This window comes from Schistocerca gregaria, chromosome 1 (assembly GCF_023897955.1).
Source record: "Schistocerca gregaria isolate iqSchGreg1 chromosome 1, iqSchGreg1.2, whole genome shotgun sequence".
NCBI lineage: Eukaryota > Metazoa > Arthropoda > Insecta > Orthoptera > Acrididae > Schistocerca > Schistocerca gregaria.
In genome coordinates, this window is record NC_064920.1 from 781,160,768 (window position 1) to 781,177,141 (window position 16,374).

The 16,374-nt window shown below is 43.1% G+C and overlaps 1 protein-coding gene across 2 annotated transcripts in view; it reads left to right on the forward strand.

Annotated features, from left to right (window-relative positions):
* The window catches only part of LOC126268728 (trypsin-1-like), a 103,175-nt gene extending 87,053 nt beyond the window's left edge, over nucleotides 1–16,122 (forward strand). For both annotated transcript variants that reach the window (XM_049973934.1, XM_049973933.1), the window contains exons 6-7: nucleotides 1,955–2,133; nucleotides 15,638–16,122. In XM_049973934.1, the coding sequence (XP_049829891.1) occupies nucleotides 1,955–2,133; nucleotides 15,638–15,805 (347 nt within the window). In that variant the 3' untranslated portion in view covers nucleotides 15,806–16,122. The remainder of the gene's footprint in view (nucleotides 1–1,954; nucleotides 2,134–15,637) is intronic.
* Nucleotides 16,123–16,374: the final 252 nt, after the last annotated feature.

Genomic DNA, 16,374 nt, shown 5'->3' on the forward strand with positions numbered 1-16,374 from the left:
TGTGCGAAAACCGGAAAAGGAGACGATCAGATCATTTGAGATTTGGCGTTATAAAAGATGCAGAAAATTTACTGGGAGGATTATAAAAGAGGTTCTCCTGTTAACTAGGGAGGAAAGTAATACGTGGCAAACACCGACAAGGAGAGGGGACAGACAGTACGATAGAATACTTCAGGGAATAACATCAGTGGTACTAAAGGGTGGTGTAAAGTGAAAAATCTGAAGGGGGACACAGTGATGAGAATGTATCCAACAAATAATTGGCAATGTTGGGCGTAAACGATACTCCGAAGTGACTCACGACCCAAAAAAAAAAGGAAAAATATATAACGACTACATAGGCCCGGTCGAAAGGAATGCAGGTGGCAGATTCAGACTGGTAGGATACTGGCAAACTGCAATCAGTCTGCTAAGGAGATTACTTACAAAATACGCGTGCGAACAATCCTAGAATATTGCTCAAGCGCCTAAGACCCGAGCCAAATAGGAAGTGCGGAAAAAGGTGAATTCACAGGCGCCTGAAGGCATACGTCACAAACGCCTGCTTCCAAACTTTCAGGAATCAGCTTTAAGAGAGAAACCTAGGAATATACTACAGTCCCCTTTGTATCATTCCCGTAGGGACAGCAAGGACAAAATTACATTAATCCCAGTATGCCCTCAGCAGTTAAAGCAAGAAGTCTTAATAACTGCTACCACGGAAAGCACCCTCGACGTTGCACTTCCCAGTGGTTGGAAGAATATGCCAGATACCAAATATATTGTGATAATACGCCGAATAGCTTCTTACTCATCGTAAAAAGTACCAACGCTTGTGCAAGAATACGTTAAATCCTAATTTTTTACACGTTGTATCCCCTCGTCTCGAAGCTAAGGTCGTGATTTGTAGCTCTGGTTGGCTATTCTTTATTGCTATAAATACCAAATAAGTGCGCGCAATTCACTCTTGGCGGTAACATCCAACGGGAGCTCCATTCTCAACGGCTGGCAAGCCAAGACTGAGCGCCTCAGCGCGGCGTGCGCATCTTCACACACAGCGCGTGAAGCACTCTTCGTAACAGTGTGGCCAACTGCCACACAGAGTTCTGTACTTATAAAAAAATAGGAGACCTTACTTTTGGGATTACCCTCGTACATTTACTCAGTCGAGGATATGCTGAGAAATAAGTTGTTGTTTAAGCTTGTCAACTTTCAGGAAGAAGGATAAAGCTTTAAAGTTTTGCAGTGACATTGTAATTCTGTTAGAAACGGCAAAGGACGTAACGAATCATGTGAAATGAGTGAACAGTGTCTTGAACAATAACAGGCACTGTCAGTAATAAGAGAAATGGAATGTAGTCGAATTATAAAAGATAGTGTCGATGAAATTGGATTAGGAAATGACACTGTAAACAGCAGACGAATTTTGCTATTTGGACAAATAAATAACTAAAGATTGTAAGTAATTAATGATTTAAAATTTAGACTTGCTACGGAAAGAAACTCTTTTGTGGAAGAGAGATGTTAATATCTAGTATAAATTTAGCTGTCAGAAGTCTTTCCTGAAAGTGTTACGTATTTCTCTCGGGTGTAGTCTACTTTGGGAACAAAAGTTGGAGATAAACAGTAAATACAAGAGGTGAATTGCAGATTTTGAATGTTGCGGATGAGATGGGTAGATCGAGTAACTAATGAAGAAATACTTAATAGAATTTGAGAAAAAAGATTTGTAACACAACTTGACTAAAATAATGGATAGGAAATACTCTGAGAAACAAGAAGAGTGGATTGATTGAAGTCTTCAGACTGATTACTACGACATCAAATTTTTGTTTTTGCAAAGAGTACTATTTTCTTTGTCTCTTGTCCAACTTTTCATTTCATTCGAGGTCAGCAGTGCTTTGAGCCACAGCGAATTTGGCCTCTCCAGTGGTGTTCTGCTTCCTGTAAGTCGCTTGATGTGTCGTGTGTGCAGCGGGCTACAGCCAGTCGCTGCTCAAGGTGGAGCTGCCACTGACGGCGCAGGCGCAGTGCGTGTCCATCTTCCAGGAGCTGCTGGAGCGCTCGGCCGGCTACCGCAGGGTGCTGCCCAACGGCGTGCTGGACTCCATGCTGTGCGCGGGAGAGCCCCAGGGCGGCAAGGACAGCTGTCAGGTGAGTCCTGCACCCTCCGTTAGCGGACCCATACCAGTTCGTAGTGGAGACGTTTCACCGGCCAGGCTAGCACAACACGGTGGACAGGAAATCGCTGTAGAGGCGAGAGATAGTCGTAAAGTTTTAATTATCACCCAGTCATAAAACTAAGTGATGGTGTTGGAACTTCTCTCCTTACCCTCCCTTTAATGTGGCACATTTTCCCAACGATAGATGACTTGGCGGATACAGGGAGAAAGTATCTGACACTCCACTCCTTTTCACATTTGTCAGGCATAAGCAGAGACACCCTGTGATTGCGTTAGTGTCACTAGAATAAGTTACTGGGGATAGGAGTGGACCCTTATACTGCGACAGAGCACATTAGTGCTTATCTGTACAAAATTGGTTTAATCTCTGTATGGTTGTCAATGAAGCATTCTGATTTAATAGATTGTGACATGACAATCTCAGTGTAATTGTCAAGAGAATGTATTACGTCCTGATTAGCAGAAATAACACTGAACACAACAATATCAAATTTAAATGGAACGTTCTATAAAAGTATTTCTTACGTCTAGATAGTGAAGCACTGTCTGAGTTGGCCAGTATTACGTAAAATCATCCGATTTCGGTTCTATGCTTGCTACTATTTAGGACGACAATCAAGTCTACAGAGGATGGTTAGTTTTTGTGACAAGATATGCAAAAGATTACTCAAGATTGCTGGTGTTCAGAGTAGACACAAGCTGGTGATCCAATTATTTATTTAGCGTATGGCTAATACAGACATATCATAACATTAAATTACATGTACATATGTATGTATTGACAAACAAGAAACTTAAGTTTGTCTTTACAACTGAATATCCAGTCCTTCAATTCAGCGCACTGCATCTGGATTTGCTAGCAGGAAGTCCTCTTGGGCGCCGTGATAGGCTCGAATCCTGCATTCACTGACAATGTGGTGAACAGTCTGGTATGGAGCCCCGCAGTCACAGGCTGGATCAGGCAGCTTCTTCCACTTAAAGAGAGCATCCCTGCATCGGCCATGGCCAGTACGGATTCTGTTGAGAGTAGTCCAGGTCCAATAATTTTACTCTTCTGCTAGCGGCATTTACCTTTAGCTGTGACGTGTTGTCGGCTGCGAGGCTGCTCTCGCCCTCTGAAAATCCTATAAAAAGCTAATCAGAATCAGCTGAAACTGCCCTGTGTTTGTTGTTAGTCTGGGAAATATGGCGATACACACATGCATACATGGAGCAGTGTGTATACTTCAACCCCTCTCAGTTCTCACAAGAACAATTAACTATATGGCTGTTTCGTTTATCCGCTATCGGAGCTCAGCTACTCTTCAGCTAATTTTTAGCTGAGTGTCAGCCAAAGTTGACGCAGTGTTCACACAAAATTCCTTTTTTTTGGCGTCGTGCAGAGCATGATGCGCCTTGTTCTACACTTGATGCTGGTTCAGAGGAGAGTACTTGAAGTTTTCGGTATTCTGTCTTTCGTAGCAAACTGTCCCCCTATCTGTGTCCATTTGCGCTTCGCATTACGGCCTTTTTAGACCAATGGGAGCATTCCTCTCATCTCGTGAAATCTACCCCCTACCCAATCGCAAAGGGAGTATTTTCAAACTGCCCCGTAATCTCGCCACTTCTACTCTTTCTGAGTTTATTTCAGCCAATTGGACATTTTGTGCCCGCTCCTGACGCCTAAAAGTTACATGACACCATCACGAGAGCACCATGGACGTTTCACATGATCAGTAAATGCGACTCTCTTTTAACTGTGCCTCAGGCCTGTTTGTATCCATCTGAAAACTACCCAATCTATTTTTCAAAGAATTTCTCTATCGCAGGCAGCGCTAGGCGTCACGTGCTACATTCAATTTATTGCCTGATGTGTTTGTTGTCTCCCTCGCCACAGGTCACCAATCCCCTGTTAAATGCCTTTCGTTGTATGTGGGCCATGGCTGCACAACCCGAGTCTGTCCCAAACTAAAGCGTCTTTTCCAGCAGCTTTTTTCACCTTTTGCTCATTGAGATGCAGGATTTGGGTTCGGTGTGTTAATACCGTTGAATCGAGTGTCATACATTTTTACATTACATACTATACATTTTGATAGGCAAATTTGCTTACTATCACCGAAGTATGTTATGTGACATATCCATCTACTCATTACGACGTATAAAATCTCATGTAAGGTGTGAAATTAACATTCATTAAAGCTGCCACCTTAAAAGTATCCTAGGATACTTAGCGGAGATTAGGTTAGAATGGAGAAGAGTTGTTTTCTACGAAGTGAATAAGGGTGCAAAAACTTCCCAATACGAAGTAAGAACACATTTTTCGGAGAGGTGTCTTATAATGGACTTCAATCCATCAGTGATTACATGCTTCTGCTCTAGCAAGCCCGATTTCTTGAGTACTGCCTTTCTCTATCAGAGACAAGTGATTCCCTGGCGAATATTTCTGATAACATCAAATACTCGAATCAAGGCAAGAAGACGAGTGCGAGGCAGCACTCGCTCCTTCTTATACACCGAAAAATCAATCAATCCCCTTTGCGACTCTCGCAACTAAACACTAGGAGACAAGTGTAAGGCGCCGCTTGTTCCTCTGTATATTCTGACGGACAAATACTATTACTCTTTGCTACTTCTAGAGACAGTCTCTAAGGAGCTTGTTCTTTACTAACAGATACAAAATACAGTGTTAGAACTGTGGTTGGATACTTACCGGAGAATCAGTGCTTCTGTCGAATGTGTGCAGTCTTCTCGTAGTTTCCTGCAGCATCATTCAACTGTCACTTTGTGACCTCCCCTTCTCTGTTTGCTAATTACGTTTCTTTCGCTGATCTTTCCTCCTCTTTCTTCCTTCTTCGTACCGCGGCTATATCTCAGGGTTTTCAATGCAGAAATGTAGTGAGAAGGGGGCATATGTGTGTGGTGGTTCACGATATCGTAGTGCTATGAAGGAGCATCACTCGTGCCTCTGATTTGAGAAGACTGATGACTGAAGAACAAACATTTCTCAAAAGAAAGAAACATATGTGTTCTCTTTTCTTTTAAAACTGTAAATAGTAGCGTAGCTAGTACTATCTATCGTTGTACTAAACCGAATGAGCGTGACACCACTGATGGAGTTTCAACCTCGAAAGAAGTTTAGTAATACCAGTTAGCTGAAATTTAAAAAAAAAATTAAAAAAAATAAAAAACTCATCCATTCCTGAAGTCACTCACAGAGTAATTAGTTTCTGATGTGTGTGTGTAGTGGTCGTTGATACTTAAAAGATCGTTTCAATAATTCTATCACTGTCCGTTTATGAGTTGCTAAGCAACTTATCAACAAGCTGACTATACAATGATTAATACTTGTCTTATCTCGACAGTAAATCGCTTCTCGCTTGCTTTAAGCATCAAGACGATTACCATGCCGCTCATATAAGTCTTTGATAGTTATTATCAAGCTAACGGCCGTAAATTGCGGTTAATGTTGCTGTAACATATGGGCGACGATGACGCCCGATATCCAGCTGCGTATCTTAAGCTCCGCGCCGATATTTGAGAATTCGCGCGCCATTTGTATGCACCAGAGTGGGGCCGTGGTTCCCTAGAATAATTTTTAAATCAACTCCGGGTTGTAAATTAACAATTCTATGCCCACTCATGAAAGTTACAGCAGATGTGCACTCGACGACTTGATCGCGCACTCGAGCAACAAGGAAGTTTTTGTTCTTACAAAGAGAAAACATATCATGCATAATGCAACTTGGTTATTTGCTAAACATATATATATCTCATTAAAACTCATTACCTATTAAATGTTGCATATAATTAAATTCTTTACTCTATAAATAAGCAATAAAATTTAGAAATGACGCTGCGGTCGCAGGTTCGAATCCTGCCTCGGGCATGTATGTGTGTGATGTCCTTAGGTTAGTTAGGTTTAAGTAGTTCTAAGTACTAGGGGACTGACGACCTCAGCTGTTAAGTCCCATAGTGCTAAGGGCCAATTGAACCATTTTTTTTTTTTTTTTAGAAATGAATGACATGTATAAAAAATCGCAAATTGATATGACGTCATAGGTCACTAATGGTTTAGAATCCCCTACACTCACGTGACGCAAAGTAGATCGGACTATATAGGACATACTCATGTAATGTTACAACTTTACAGTGACCGGTTCCAATGACTCAGCTGGTCCCCAGTGATGACTGCTGCCTCCAACTGTATGACTCACTTGTCAGCTCTCTGACTGCTTAACTCACCTGCTACTGCCGAGGCTGCCCTCGAATGCCGTTTATATACTGCTTCTTCAGGTACTTGGAGGAGTTTCTAGTGGCAGTGTTGCTTTCTCCTCCTTCCCTGAAAGCCCTATTAGTGACCAAAATTTTTTGCAGAAGCTTCTCGCAGGTCTTAAAACAGTCTACAAAGACACCACACGGTCCAACATTTCCTTGTTTTGCCCGCGGTCAGCTTTCCATGGCTATTTCCATTGCTTACATCATGTTTTCGTCCTGACAGTGACCGTGGCTGTTGCAGCATAGAACTTACGCCTGAGATGTGTTAACCGTTGCGCTTTCTCGCTGTATTTCCTTCTGAGCATATCCAGCGTCTCCCTCCAGCGCCATGCCTGCACGTTGCTACTTAAGTTTCCAGTCTGCTCATAGCGTCCGTGACACTTCTTATACCGATAACATTTAAAACCAACAAACACCGTCCGAACAGGTCTTGAAGACCCAACGGAACTGGCCGCCTGCCGTGTCATCCTCAGCCTTTACACGCCACCGAGTGCCGGTAAGGAGGGGCATGTGATCAGCACACTGCTCTCCTCGCCGTTGTCAGTTTTCGTGACCGATCAGTAACATTCGACCTCTTAACGGATCTTGACAGCCCCAACACCATAACATTTAGGCTATTCAGGAAACTTCCCACCTCAAAAATCCTCTTGTCATTCTGGAAATGCCTGGCAAGCAATGGTTGCTTCATTGAATGAAAGAGGAAGCAATCGTTGCAAGCGATGTCAGGATGATAACGAGAGTAAGCCAAAATTTGATAGCCCAAAGAGGCAGCATGTATAGCTGCGTTCTGTGCAGGCTGAGCTGGGGCGTGTTGCCGTGGAGCAACAGTACTGCAGCAGACAGCTTCCCCGCGACGCTTCTTCTGCAACTTTGTTTGGAGATTTTCGGTAGTGCGCTCATGCAACGTTTTCTCCCTTACCAGCGCCGCACTAGGACAGTCCCGACAAAACACTCTGCATCACTTTGCCCGATAACTGTTGGATCTTTGCTTTTATTGGCGGTAGTTTCGAGTGATTACAATCCTCCTCCTCCTCTCTCTCTCTCTCTCTCTCTCTCTCTCTCTCTCTCTCTCTCTCTCTCTCTCGTAGTGATGCTCGTAGCGCTCGGCAACGGCGATTAGGTGACTAAATAAGTATTCAGGATTAGCCAGCACAGCTGCAACATTCTCTCGTGGCTGCCTCAATTTGGCGGGCTTTTTGAAAATGAGTGATCAGTCGCAGAACCCAGTTAGGCTGCCGAGAGGCTGACACGTGACCACTCTGCAGCCACTACGATTCACGAACTCTGAAACAGAATAAAATGACGAACCCCAATCTGCCGTCCAAGCTTGGCTCTACCCAGTGCGCAGCTGGGTTACATCCTGTATACATCACCCACAAATTTAATCGTGTATTCTTCCTAATATAATGCTTTCACAGTATAAGAAAGACTGTGTCGTTTCCTGTCCTTCCCGGAGTTACAGTCTGATGGCCAGCAGTGTACAGAGGATGGATAAAAATATATGGAATACCACAAACACAAAACATTACTGCGGCTCATACGGCGTAGGAAAACCGTTTGCATCCAAAATAGCTTCCAGTCGTCTCGAAATGGATAGAGACGAGTCCTGTATTCTAGGTAATGTTCTTCCTGAAAAATAGCGGCACGTAACGTGGTGGAGGAGGATAAGGACCACTCACTCTTCTCTCCAAAGTGAACTACTAGTGCTGAATACTACTGCGATCTGGCGACTGGCGGCCAGGTGATGTGTGACAGTTCATTCCCGTACTCAAAAAACCAGTCTTGGACGATGCGAGCTCTGAGTAGGGGCCCTGTCGTCTTGGAACACAGCTTCGCCGCTGCGGAAGAAACCTTGTACAATGGGATGGACTTGATCAGTCAAAATGGTCACATAATCATTGCCAGTAGTCCAAACTTCCAGAGCAACCACGGGGCCCGTGGAATATCACAATATGGCTCCCCATGTCATTACAGGTTCCACATCATTTTTCACTCTAGGGCCAGAAGTTGAGACCAGTCTGAAACGAGTCGTCCGACCAAATGAGTTGATTCCATTGCTCCATAGCCAAGGCTTTATGGCTTCGGCACCATGTTTTCCTGGTGTAGGCATTTGCTTCACTGGTGAGCAGTCTCGGAACTCCAGCTCGCCATGCAGTTCCATACCTATGGAGCTCCCTCCGTGTTGCTTTGGTGCTGACAGGGTTCGCGAGTGCGACATTGACTTCTTCAATGACTTTTGCAGCTGCTGTCCTGTTATGTTTCGTTAGAAGGGAGAACCGATAGAGGTACTCAGGGTACCCTCCGCCACACACCGTCAGGTGGCTTGCGGAGTATGGATGTAGATGTAGAATTCTCTTCACTGAACGTCCATCACGATCACTCAACATACACTTCAGTCTACTACATATATTTTTGGATGGAGACTGCCTTTAGCAAAATACATTTTTGTTTTTTATCCCACCGATCGAGGTGGCGCAGTGGTTAGCACACTGGACTCGCATTCGGGAGGGCGACGGTTCAATCCCGTCTCCGGCCATCCTGATTTAGGTTTTCCGTGATTTCCCTAAATCGCTTCAGGCAAATGCCAGGATGGTTCCTTTGAAAGGGCACGGCCGATTTCCTTCTCAATCCTTCCCTAACCCGAGCTTGCGCTCCGTCTCTAATGACCTCGTTGTCGACGGGACGTTAAACACTAATCTCCTCCTCTCCTCTCTCTCCTTTTTTATCCCAAACGTGTTTCACTGCAGTTGCAACATCATCAGTGGGCTTTTATTTTATGGCTGTTAAACATATAGAATGTTCTTTACTGTTTGTATACATCTAAATATTAGTTTTTAAAATTATAATTGCATATTTTCAAAGAAAAACAGAAAATTATGAATTCATACCTTTTTACCACATGGTGTGGTTTTCTTGATGTGTTATTTTTTACACTGACTGATTTCTTTAACAGTTTGTTATCTGCAACCACATACCACTTAATGTAGGAAGATTATTTAAGCAAAAAATCACGATATGGGACCTGTAATGGCTTTGCCTGAAATTGTGTGCGTGTGTGTGTGCGTGTGTAAGTAGGCTGTTTAGGTTTTTTTATTGGTAACGCCGCCGCCACGTAGCGCTCTGTATGAAAATCACTGGCTGTGCCGTGTGCAGTCTGTGGCTGGTTTGCATTGTTGTCTGCCATTGTAGTGTTGGGCAGCGGCAGCTGGATGCTAACAGCCCGTAGCGTTGCGCAGTTGGAGGTGAGCCGCCAGCAGTGGTGGACGTGGGGAGAGAGATGGAGGAGTTTTGAAATTTGTAAGAATTGGTGTCATGAACTGATATATATATGTATTATGATTATTAAGGTAAATACATTGTTTGTTCTCTATTAAAATCTTTCATTCGCTAACTGTGCTATCAGTAGTTAGTGCCTTCGTAGTTTGAATTTTTTATTTAGCTGGCAGTAGTGGTGCTCGCTGTATTGCAGTAGCTTGAGCAACGAAGATTTTTGTTCCATTGTGTCTAACTGTTGCTGTGTTTGTCTCTGGTTTTGTTTCATTTGTTGCATTAATTGCAATAATAATGTATTAGTGTCTGGAATCTGATCATCTATGCTTTTCGGCAGTGCATTTGCACCGGCAACATTCACAGTTTGACAAGCAGAAAATGTATCTCGACTTATTTGAGAAAACGGTGAGGACGCAAAACCTGAATGTACAGTATTTGCAAGATTGTGTCCTGTCATATCGGATTCCTGACGCGAGCTGTTGCCGACCGATCGATCGATAATGCTTCCCTGTTCACTAATTGTTTCACTGCCTACACCATTATTTGCAGCCCGCTCCATTTCCCTATGCACTATTATCAAATTAATACCTTGAACATTAGTTAATTCATTACATGGTGGTGCTAACACACTGCTTTCGTCTTCAATGTCATTTCTCAGTTTATTTGGAGCCTAGTATTACGTTTTTCACACGCCATTATTGTCAAAATATTTCTCACGATAACACAGAAAAACACAATTTGAAGAGCAAAAATAAGAGAACACATTAACATAGCAAATAATATCTAGTTAATTGCAAGAGCAGCTGCGAAATACTTGGTGCAAATCTACATGCATGCCACAACTGTTGTACTGTACAACAATGAAAGACTGCAACTACAAAGGAAATTCTCTCTATGATTACGCGCTAGCAATAAACAAAATCTACACTAATTACACCAACTACAAGAAAAAATCAGAAGATTCCAGTGAGGTATCCTCGGCTAAGGGTCGACATCTGAAACATCCCCTTAGAAAAATTATACAAGACTCTGCTTAAACTGACACACAATATTTTTAGCGCAACGCAAACTGATTTTCAGTAATCCCTACAAAAGAATGGCCCTGACTAACATCAACCTATACCTTTCACAAATCACTTACCTCACAAAAAATCTTCGTTGCTCAAGCTACTGCAATACAGCGAGCACCACTACTGCCAGCTAAATAAAAAATTCAAACTACGAAGGCACTAACTACTGATAGGCACAGTTAGCGAATGAAAGATTTTAATAGAGAACAAACAATGTATTTACCTTAATAGTCATTATATATATATATATATATATATATATATATATAATCAGTTCATGACACCATTTCTTACAAATTTCTAAACTCTTCCATCTCTCTCCCCACGTCCACCACTGCTGGCGGCTCACCTCCAACTGCGCAACGCTACGGGCTGTTAGCATCCAGCTGCCGCTGCCCAACACTACAATGGCAGACAACAATGCAAACCAGCCACAGACTGCACACGGCACAGCCAGTAATTTTTATACAGAGCGCTACGTGGCGGCGGCGTTACCAATAAAAAAACCTAAACAGCCTACTTAGACGTGTGTGTATTTACATTATGTTTCACTTACGTGTTCTGTTTTCCTCAACTTCTTCACTGTGACTTTATATATATTGAGCTGTCACTGTTTCACTGTTTACCAGCTGAAAAAACAAGATGGTGGTCAGTGGAACAGTTGAAGGTGTAAAAACAAGATGGCTGACAGTGGAACAGTTGAAGGTGTTCCTGGCAATTGTTCTAAATCTTTCAGATGCGTGTGTGTGTGTGGGAGGGGGGGGGGGGGGAGGGCTCTATAAGTTGGTGTTATGTAATAGTCCTTTGAGGCCAGAGAACAGAGTTCCATTGCAGGGAGCTGTGTATTAAATTATTACTTGTTTTCCTTCAACTATGACTTTTTGTATTTGATAGTTTTCTTTAAATGATTAGTTTTTATGGGGGGGGGGGGCTGTTGCTGCATTTGAGAATTTTGATTAATGTCTGTTGTGCTATGTTTCTTGTCCATACGTTGTTCAGCAAACGTGGAATGACGGCTGTTACTTTTTAATGCTGTTCTGTGCTCTGTGTGTGTATCTGGTTGTTGGCTTTGCGGATGATATTTTTCGACCTTTCTCTGTACGCATTTTTACGAGTAAACGTACTTGGAAGTTGACACACTAAACACTTCGGTCCCATCAGTTACGGAAGCCTCCACCATAAGAGCATCAGTAATTTACTCACGTTCGAATTCACTTAGATCCGGCATAACGCATTCGCAACTACACTAACACTGTTCTGACCACTATTGACACTTGCAACGTACCGAGGACACATCACATGTACCGGTCAAATACGACAGCGTCAGCAGCAGGCATGGCTACTCTCTCTATTTATGTTGAAGCATGCATTTCTCACTGTGCTGCCATATTTTTGTCCAGTCACTGTATATTAAGACTACCAGTGTTTACTTTCCACGAATGAGGAAGAAAGACTCAACGTTTGACTAAGCATTCTCCCAAAATAAATCTGTTCTACAGGAATGAAGGCGCCCTGTAAGCGTTGACTAAATTGTTTTGACCATGAATGAGATTATCTTCTATAGGCTATACTAACAATAAACTGTAGTGTCTGTCTCTGTTTGAACGCTCTTCTGCAAAAGTACTAGAAGAATTTTCACAGATTTATCACAGGTAATTTGAGCACAGCTTGGGGCACCGTATAGGCTTCATTTCATCGAAATACGATCACTGAAAAAAAGATATCGTGATTTCAAGTTTTATCTAAAACCTTCGTATCAGTCTGTCTGCCTGTTTCAAAAAGGGTAATTTCTTTCATGGGTTTTTCGCATATAACTTGAGCATAGATTAGGGTACCTATACATCTTTCTTTCCTCAAAATCTGATTACGGAAAAAAGATATCTTAACTGAAAGTTTCATCCGTATTGGTATAATAAAAGCGAAAGTAACTGTCTGTTATGGTTTCACGACTAACCTGATGAACCGATTTCAGTGAAATTGGGTATGGGGAGAGCTTGAACCCTGAGGAAGAAAAAAGACTGCTTCAGAAAGCGTGTAGTACGAAATACTTATTAATATGAAGAATATTACGCGAATCACGGAAAAATGTTTACTCTTTGAAAAAACTACGCTGGTGTACAAAATTAAAGCAAAAAACGGAAATTTTGAATGGTTGCGTTTACTTTGCCACAAAACAGTAAAAACAGGTGTCAGCAAAGTAGAAACAATGTTAAGAACACAGAAGGTAAACATTTGCAACAAGCGTAACGGTAGACAAAAATATTCTCCAGTTTTTCCAACTTAACGGATTTCACACACATTCCGACAACTGGATAATGTGTGCAGCATGGACTGTCTACCTCTGGCAGCAGCACAGGCCAGGCATCGAAGGGGCATGGTGTGAAAGATGTCATCGGTCTCATGATGAGGCAATGACGACCATTCTCCCTGCAGAGCTGTTCGCAGTCTTGGAGAGTGGTTGGCGGATGCTGACGTGATGTGATCTGTTTCTCTAGAGCATCCCAAACAAGCTCTATGGGATTCAAATCGGGAGAGTGAGCAGGCCACGCCATGGGTGCAACATATTCCGTTTGCGAAAACATCAACCACCCGTGCTCTTCCCGGTCGAGCATTATCGTCCATCGGTACGAAGCCTGGACTCAGCACCTCGCTACAATCGCATATGAAGTCCCAAGACTTCACCACGATACCTGACAGCAGTTAAACCTTGCCGATTCAACCGTACAATTTCATGAAGAGGGTTCTGAGTGGTAAACGTAATCCCTGCCCGTACCATTAGGAATACTACTCTACATCAGTCTCTTTCCACGAGGTTTGAGTTCCGAAATCGTGTTCCACGTTCCCTCCAGATGCGAATCTAATGAGAATCACCCTCGAGACTAAATCGGGACTCATCTGTGAAAACATTGGCCCATTTTTCGAATGTCCAGGTGGCATGTTTTATGACTCCACTCTAGATGTTCCCTACGGTGAAGACACGTCAGCATGTCTCCGACAATAAAGACCACTCTGCCGAAGCCTTCAGCACACGTCCAGTGGATGCTGCGAGCTCAGATGCCAGTTGCCGTGCAGTACTGAGGTGGTACTGTTGTGCCATTACATCCAAATAACGGTCCATTCAATCTGATGTCACACATGGTCGGCCCTGCCCTGATCTTCGGGATACAATTTCGGTCTCTATAAACAGTCGCCACTTTCGAGAAACAATAAAACTATTCAAATTTAACTATCAACCCAAATCAGTTGCCGATTGTCCTGCTTCCGTTCTTTCTATGGCCCTCCACCGCAGATAGTCTGGTAGGCATCTTCTCTGTGCCATATTGCACCGTCTGTGACTGTTTACACAGCGATTGTGGATGTGAGTCTACCCAGCAAACATTATCTCGTTTCATGTGTGTCCTGATGCTACCATTGGATCAAACGAACATCTGGTTGACAATTGGTACACAGTGGCGCACATAAAACCGGTCCGAACCGGACTGCGAACGCGTGGGAGTAGCATTACTAGCTTGTCACTTTCTTTGCCATCTTCCAACAGCAGTAAAGTGTGAGTAGTTCATATGGAAAGTAGTCGTTATAAACAGTGTACTTCATTGTGATGCGTTACTCCATTGAAGAACGTGTGTTCATTGTTGAAGAATATGTGTGGTCTGAATCCATTAAAGTTCTTCGTGCATAAAAAGTTTCCAGAAAATAATATTACTGCAAAATCAACGTTTCAGGATCTAGTGAGAAAGTGGCGTTCGACAAGCAGTGTTGTTAATTCAAAGAGAAATAAGGTACCAACTGTACGTACACCTGAAGTTGTGGCAAACGTGATGGAACACAGTGAAAGAAGTCCCTACAAGTCAACAAAAATGTGTGTGTGTGAAATCTTATGGGACTTAACTGCTAAGATCATCAGTCCCTAAGCTTACACACTACTCAACCTAAATTATCGTAAGGACAAACACACACACACACACACACACACACACACACACACACATGCCTGAGGGGGGACTCGAACCTCCGCCGGGACCAGCCGCACAGTCCATGACTGCATCGCCGCAGACCGCTCGGCTAATCCCGCGCGGCCAAGTCAACACGACGATTATCACAGCAGCGTGGAATATCTCGCAGGTCATGTCAACCCATCCTTCATGGCTTAAAAATGAAACGTTACCGTGTGAGTGCTGTTAAGGGTGGAGTTGGTTGGTACTACAGGTTTATGAAGCGTCATGCACTTAGCATGAGAACCAAAATGAAAATATCTCAGAAAATGCTACAAGAGCATGAGGAAAACATATCTTTCCATCGCTTTATTATTCGATGTCGAATGTGTACCGTTCTGGTGTAGTGAAAAGTGTTTTGCTACGTTATTTGTGGAAAATACTTGTTATAGTTACGTATGCATCACTACACCTCAGCATGGTGGGGAGAATGGAGCTGCTTGCCACACGAAAACATGACAAGCTACCTGTAGTAATTAACACACAAGTGATCCAGAAAATTCATGCACACCAAACGTAAAGAATAAATAAAAACGAAAACCCACTGATGATGGCACAGTGGTGCCGAAACATGTTTGGGTACTGAGAAAAACGGTGTTTAGCATAACTGGCGGACCTCTCATCCAAAAATTCTAACTGCAGACACGGTCAATACAAGGAGCTGCAAATTAAAAAGATGGATAAGATTTTTTTACCTGATTTTGCAATCTAATAATTAAAAATGGTAAACGCTTTTTTTTTAATTAAAGAGTGTCTTATAGTCCGTAAAATACGGTGAAATTTTAAAAAATATTTATGGCTTTCATTTGACTTACCACCACAGCTTGCGTTCGCCTGACCAAGTGTCGGCTTACAGCGGTGGTTACTGTGCTGTGTTGTGCTCTCGCAGGGAGACTCCGGCGGGCCGCTGCAGGTGCGTAACACGCAGCCCTACTGCACCTACTCCATCCTGGGCATCGTCTCGTTCGGCAAGGGCTGCGCGGAGCCCGGCTACCCCGCCGTGTACACGCGCGTCGCCAGCTTCGTGCCCTGGATAGAGTCCGTCGTCTGGCCGTGACGTGGAGCCGCGCCGGTCAGCCACCGCTAGAGTGCACGAGTCGCTCCAGCGCCGATGGGCGGCGGACTGCGAGGCGCGTCGACGGCCGTGTGATTTCTGCTGCGACGATATCTCACCGTGTATCGCTGTTAAGCGAATTAAAGCAGAATTTTTTGCAGTTGCTTCAACATATACAATAGTAATCATTCCAGGACTGCGACAGTCTCTGACATTACAGATTTGGACAAACTATTTTCTACAGTATATGACTTGTGTATGTAATTCTGGTAGCACCTTTTGATGTGTTGTCATTGTAATATATTCAGATAAGAATTTCACCATTTTTATTTCGTTATTAAGCAATGAGAACCGTGTTCTATCTTCAACTCCTTTCTTATGCTTTCGCTTTCCCAGTGTTGCTTAAACTCCCCCCGAGATATCTTTCTCCTTCTTGTAACTTCATCTTGTAAACTGTTGCACTCATAGCAGATGTTGTAGAGTCGTATCTCACACCCCTGTATTTGTTCCTGTTTTGACCAATATATCTGTATACTCTACAAGTTGATGTAACTGGTTCATGAGAAGTACAC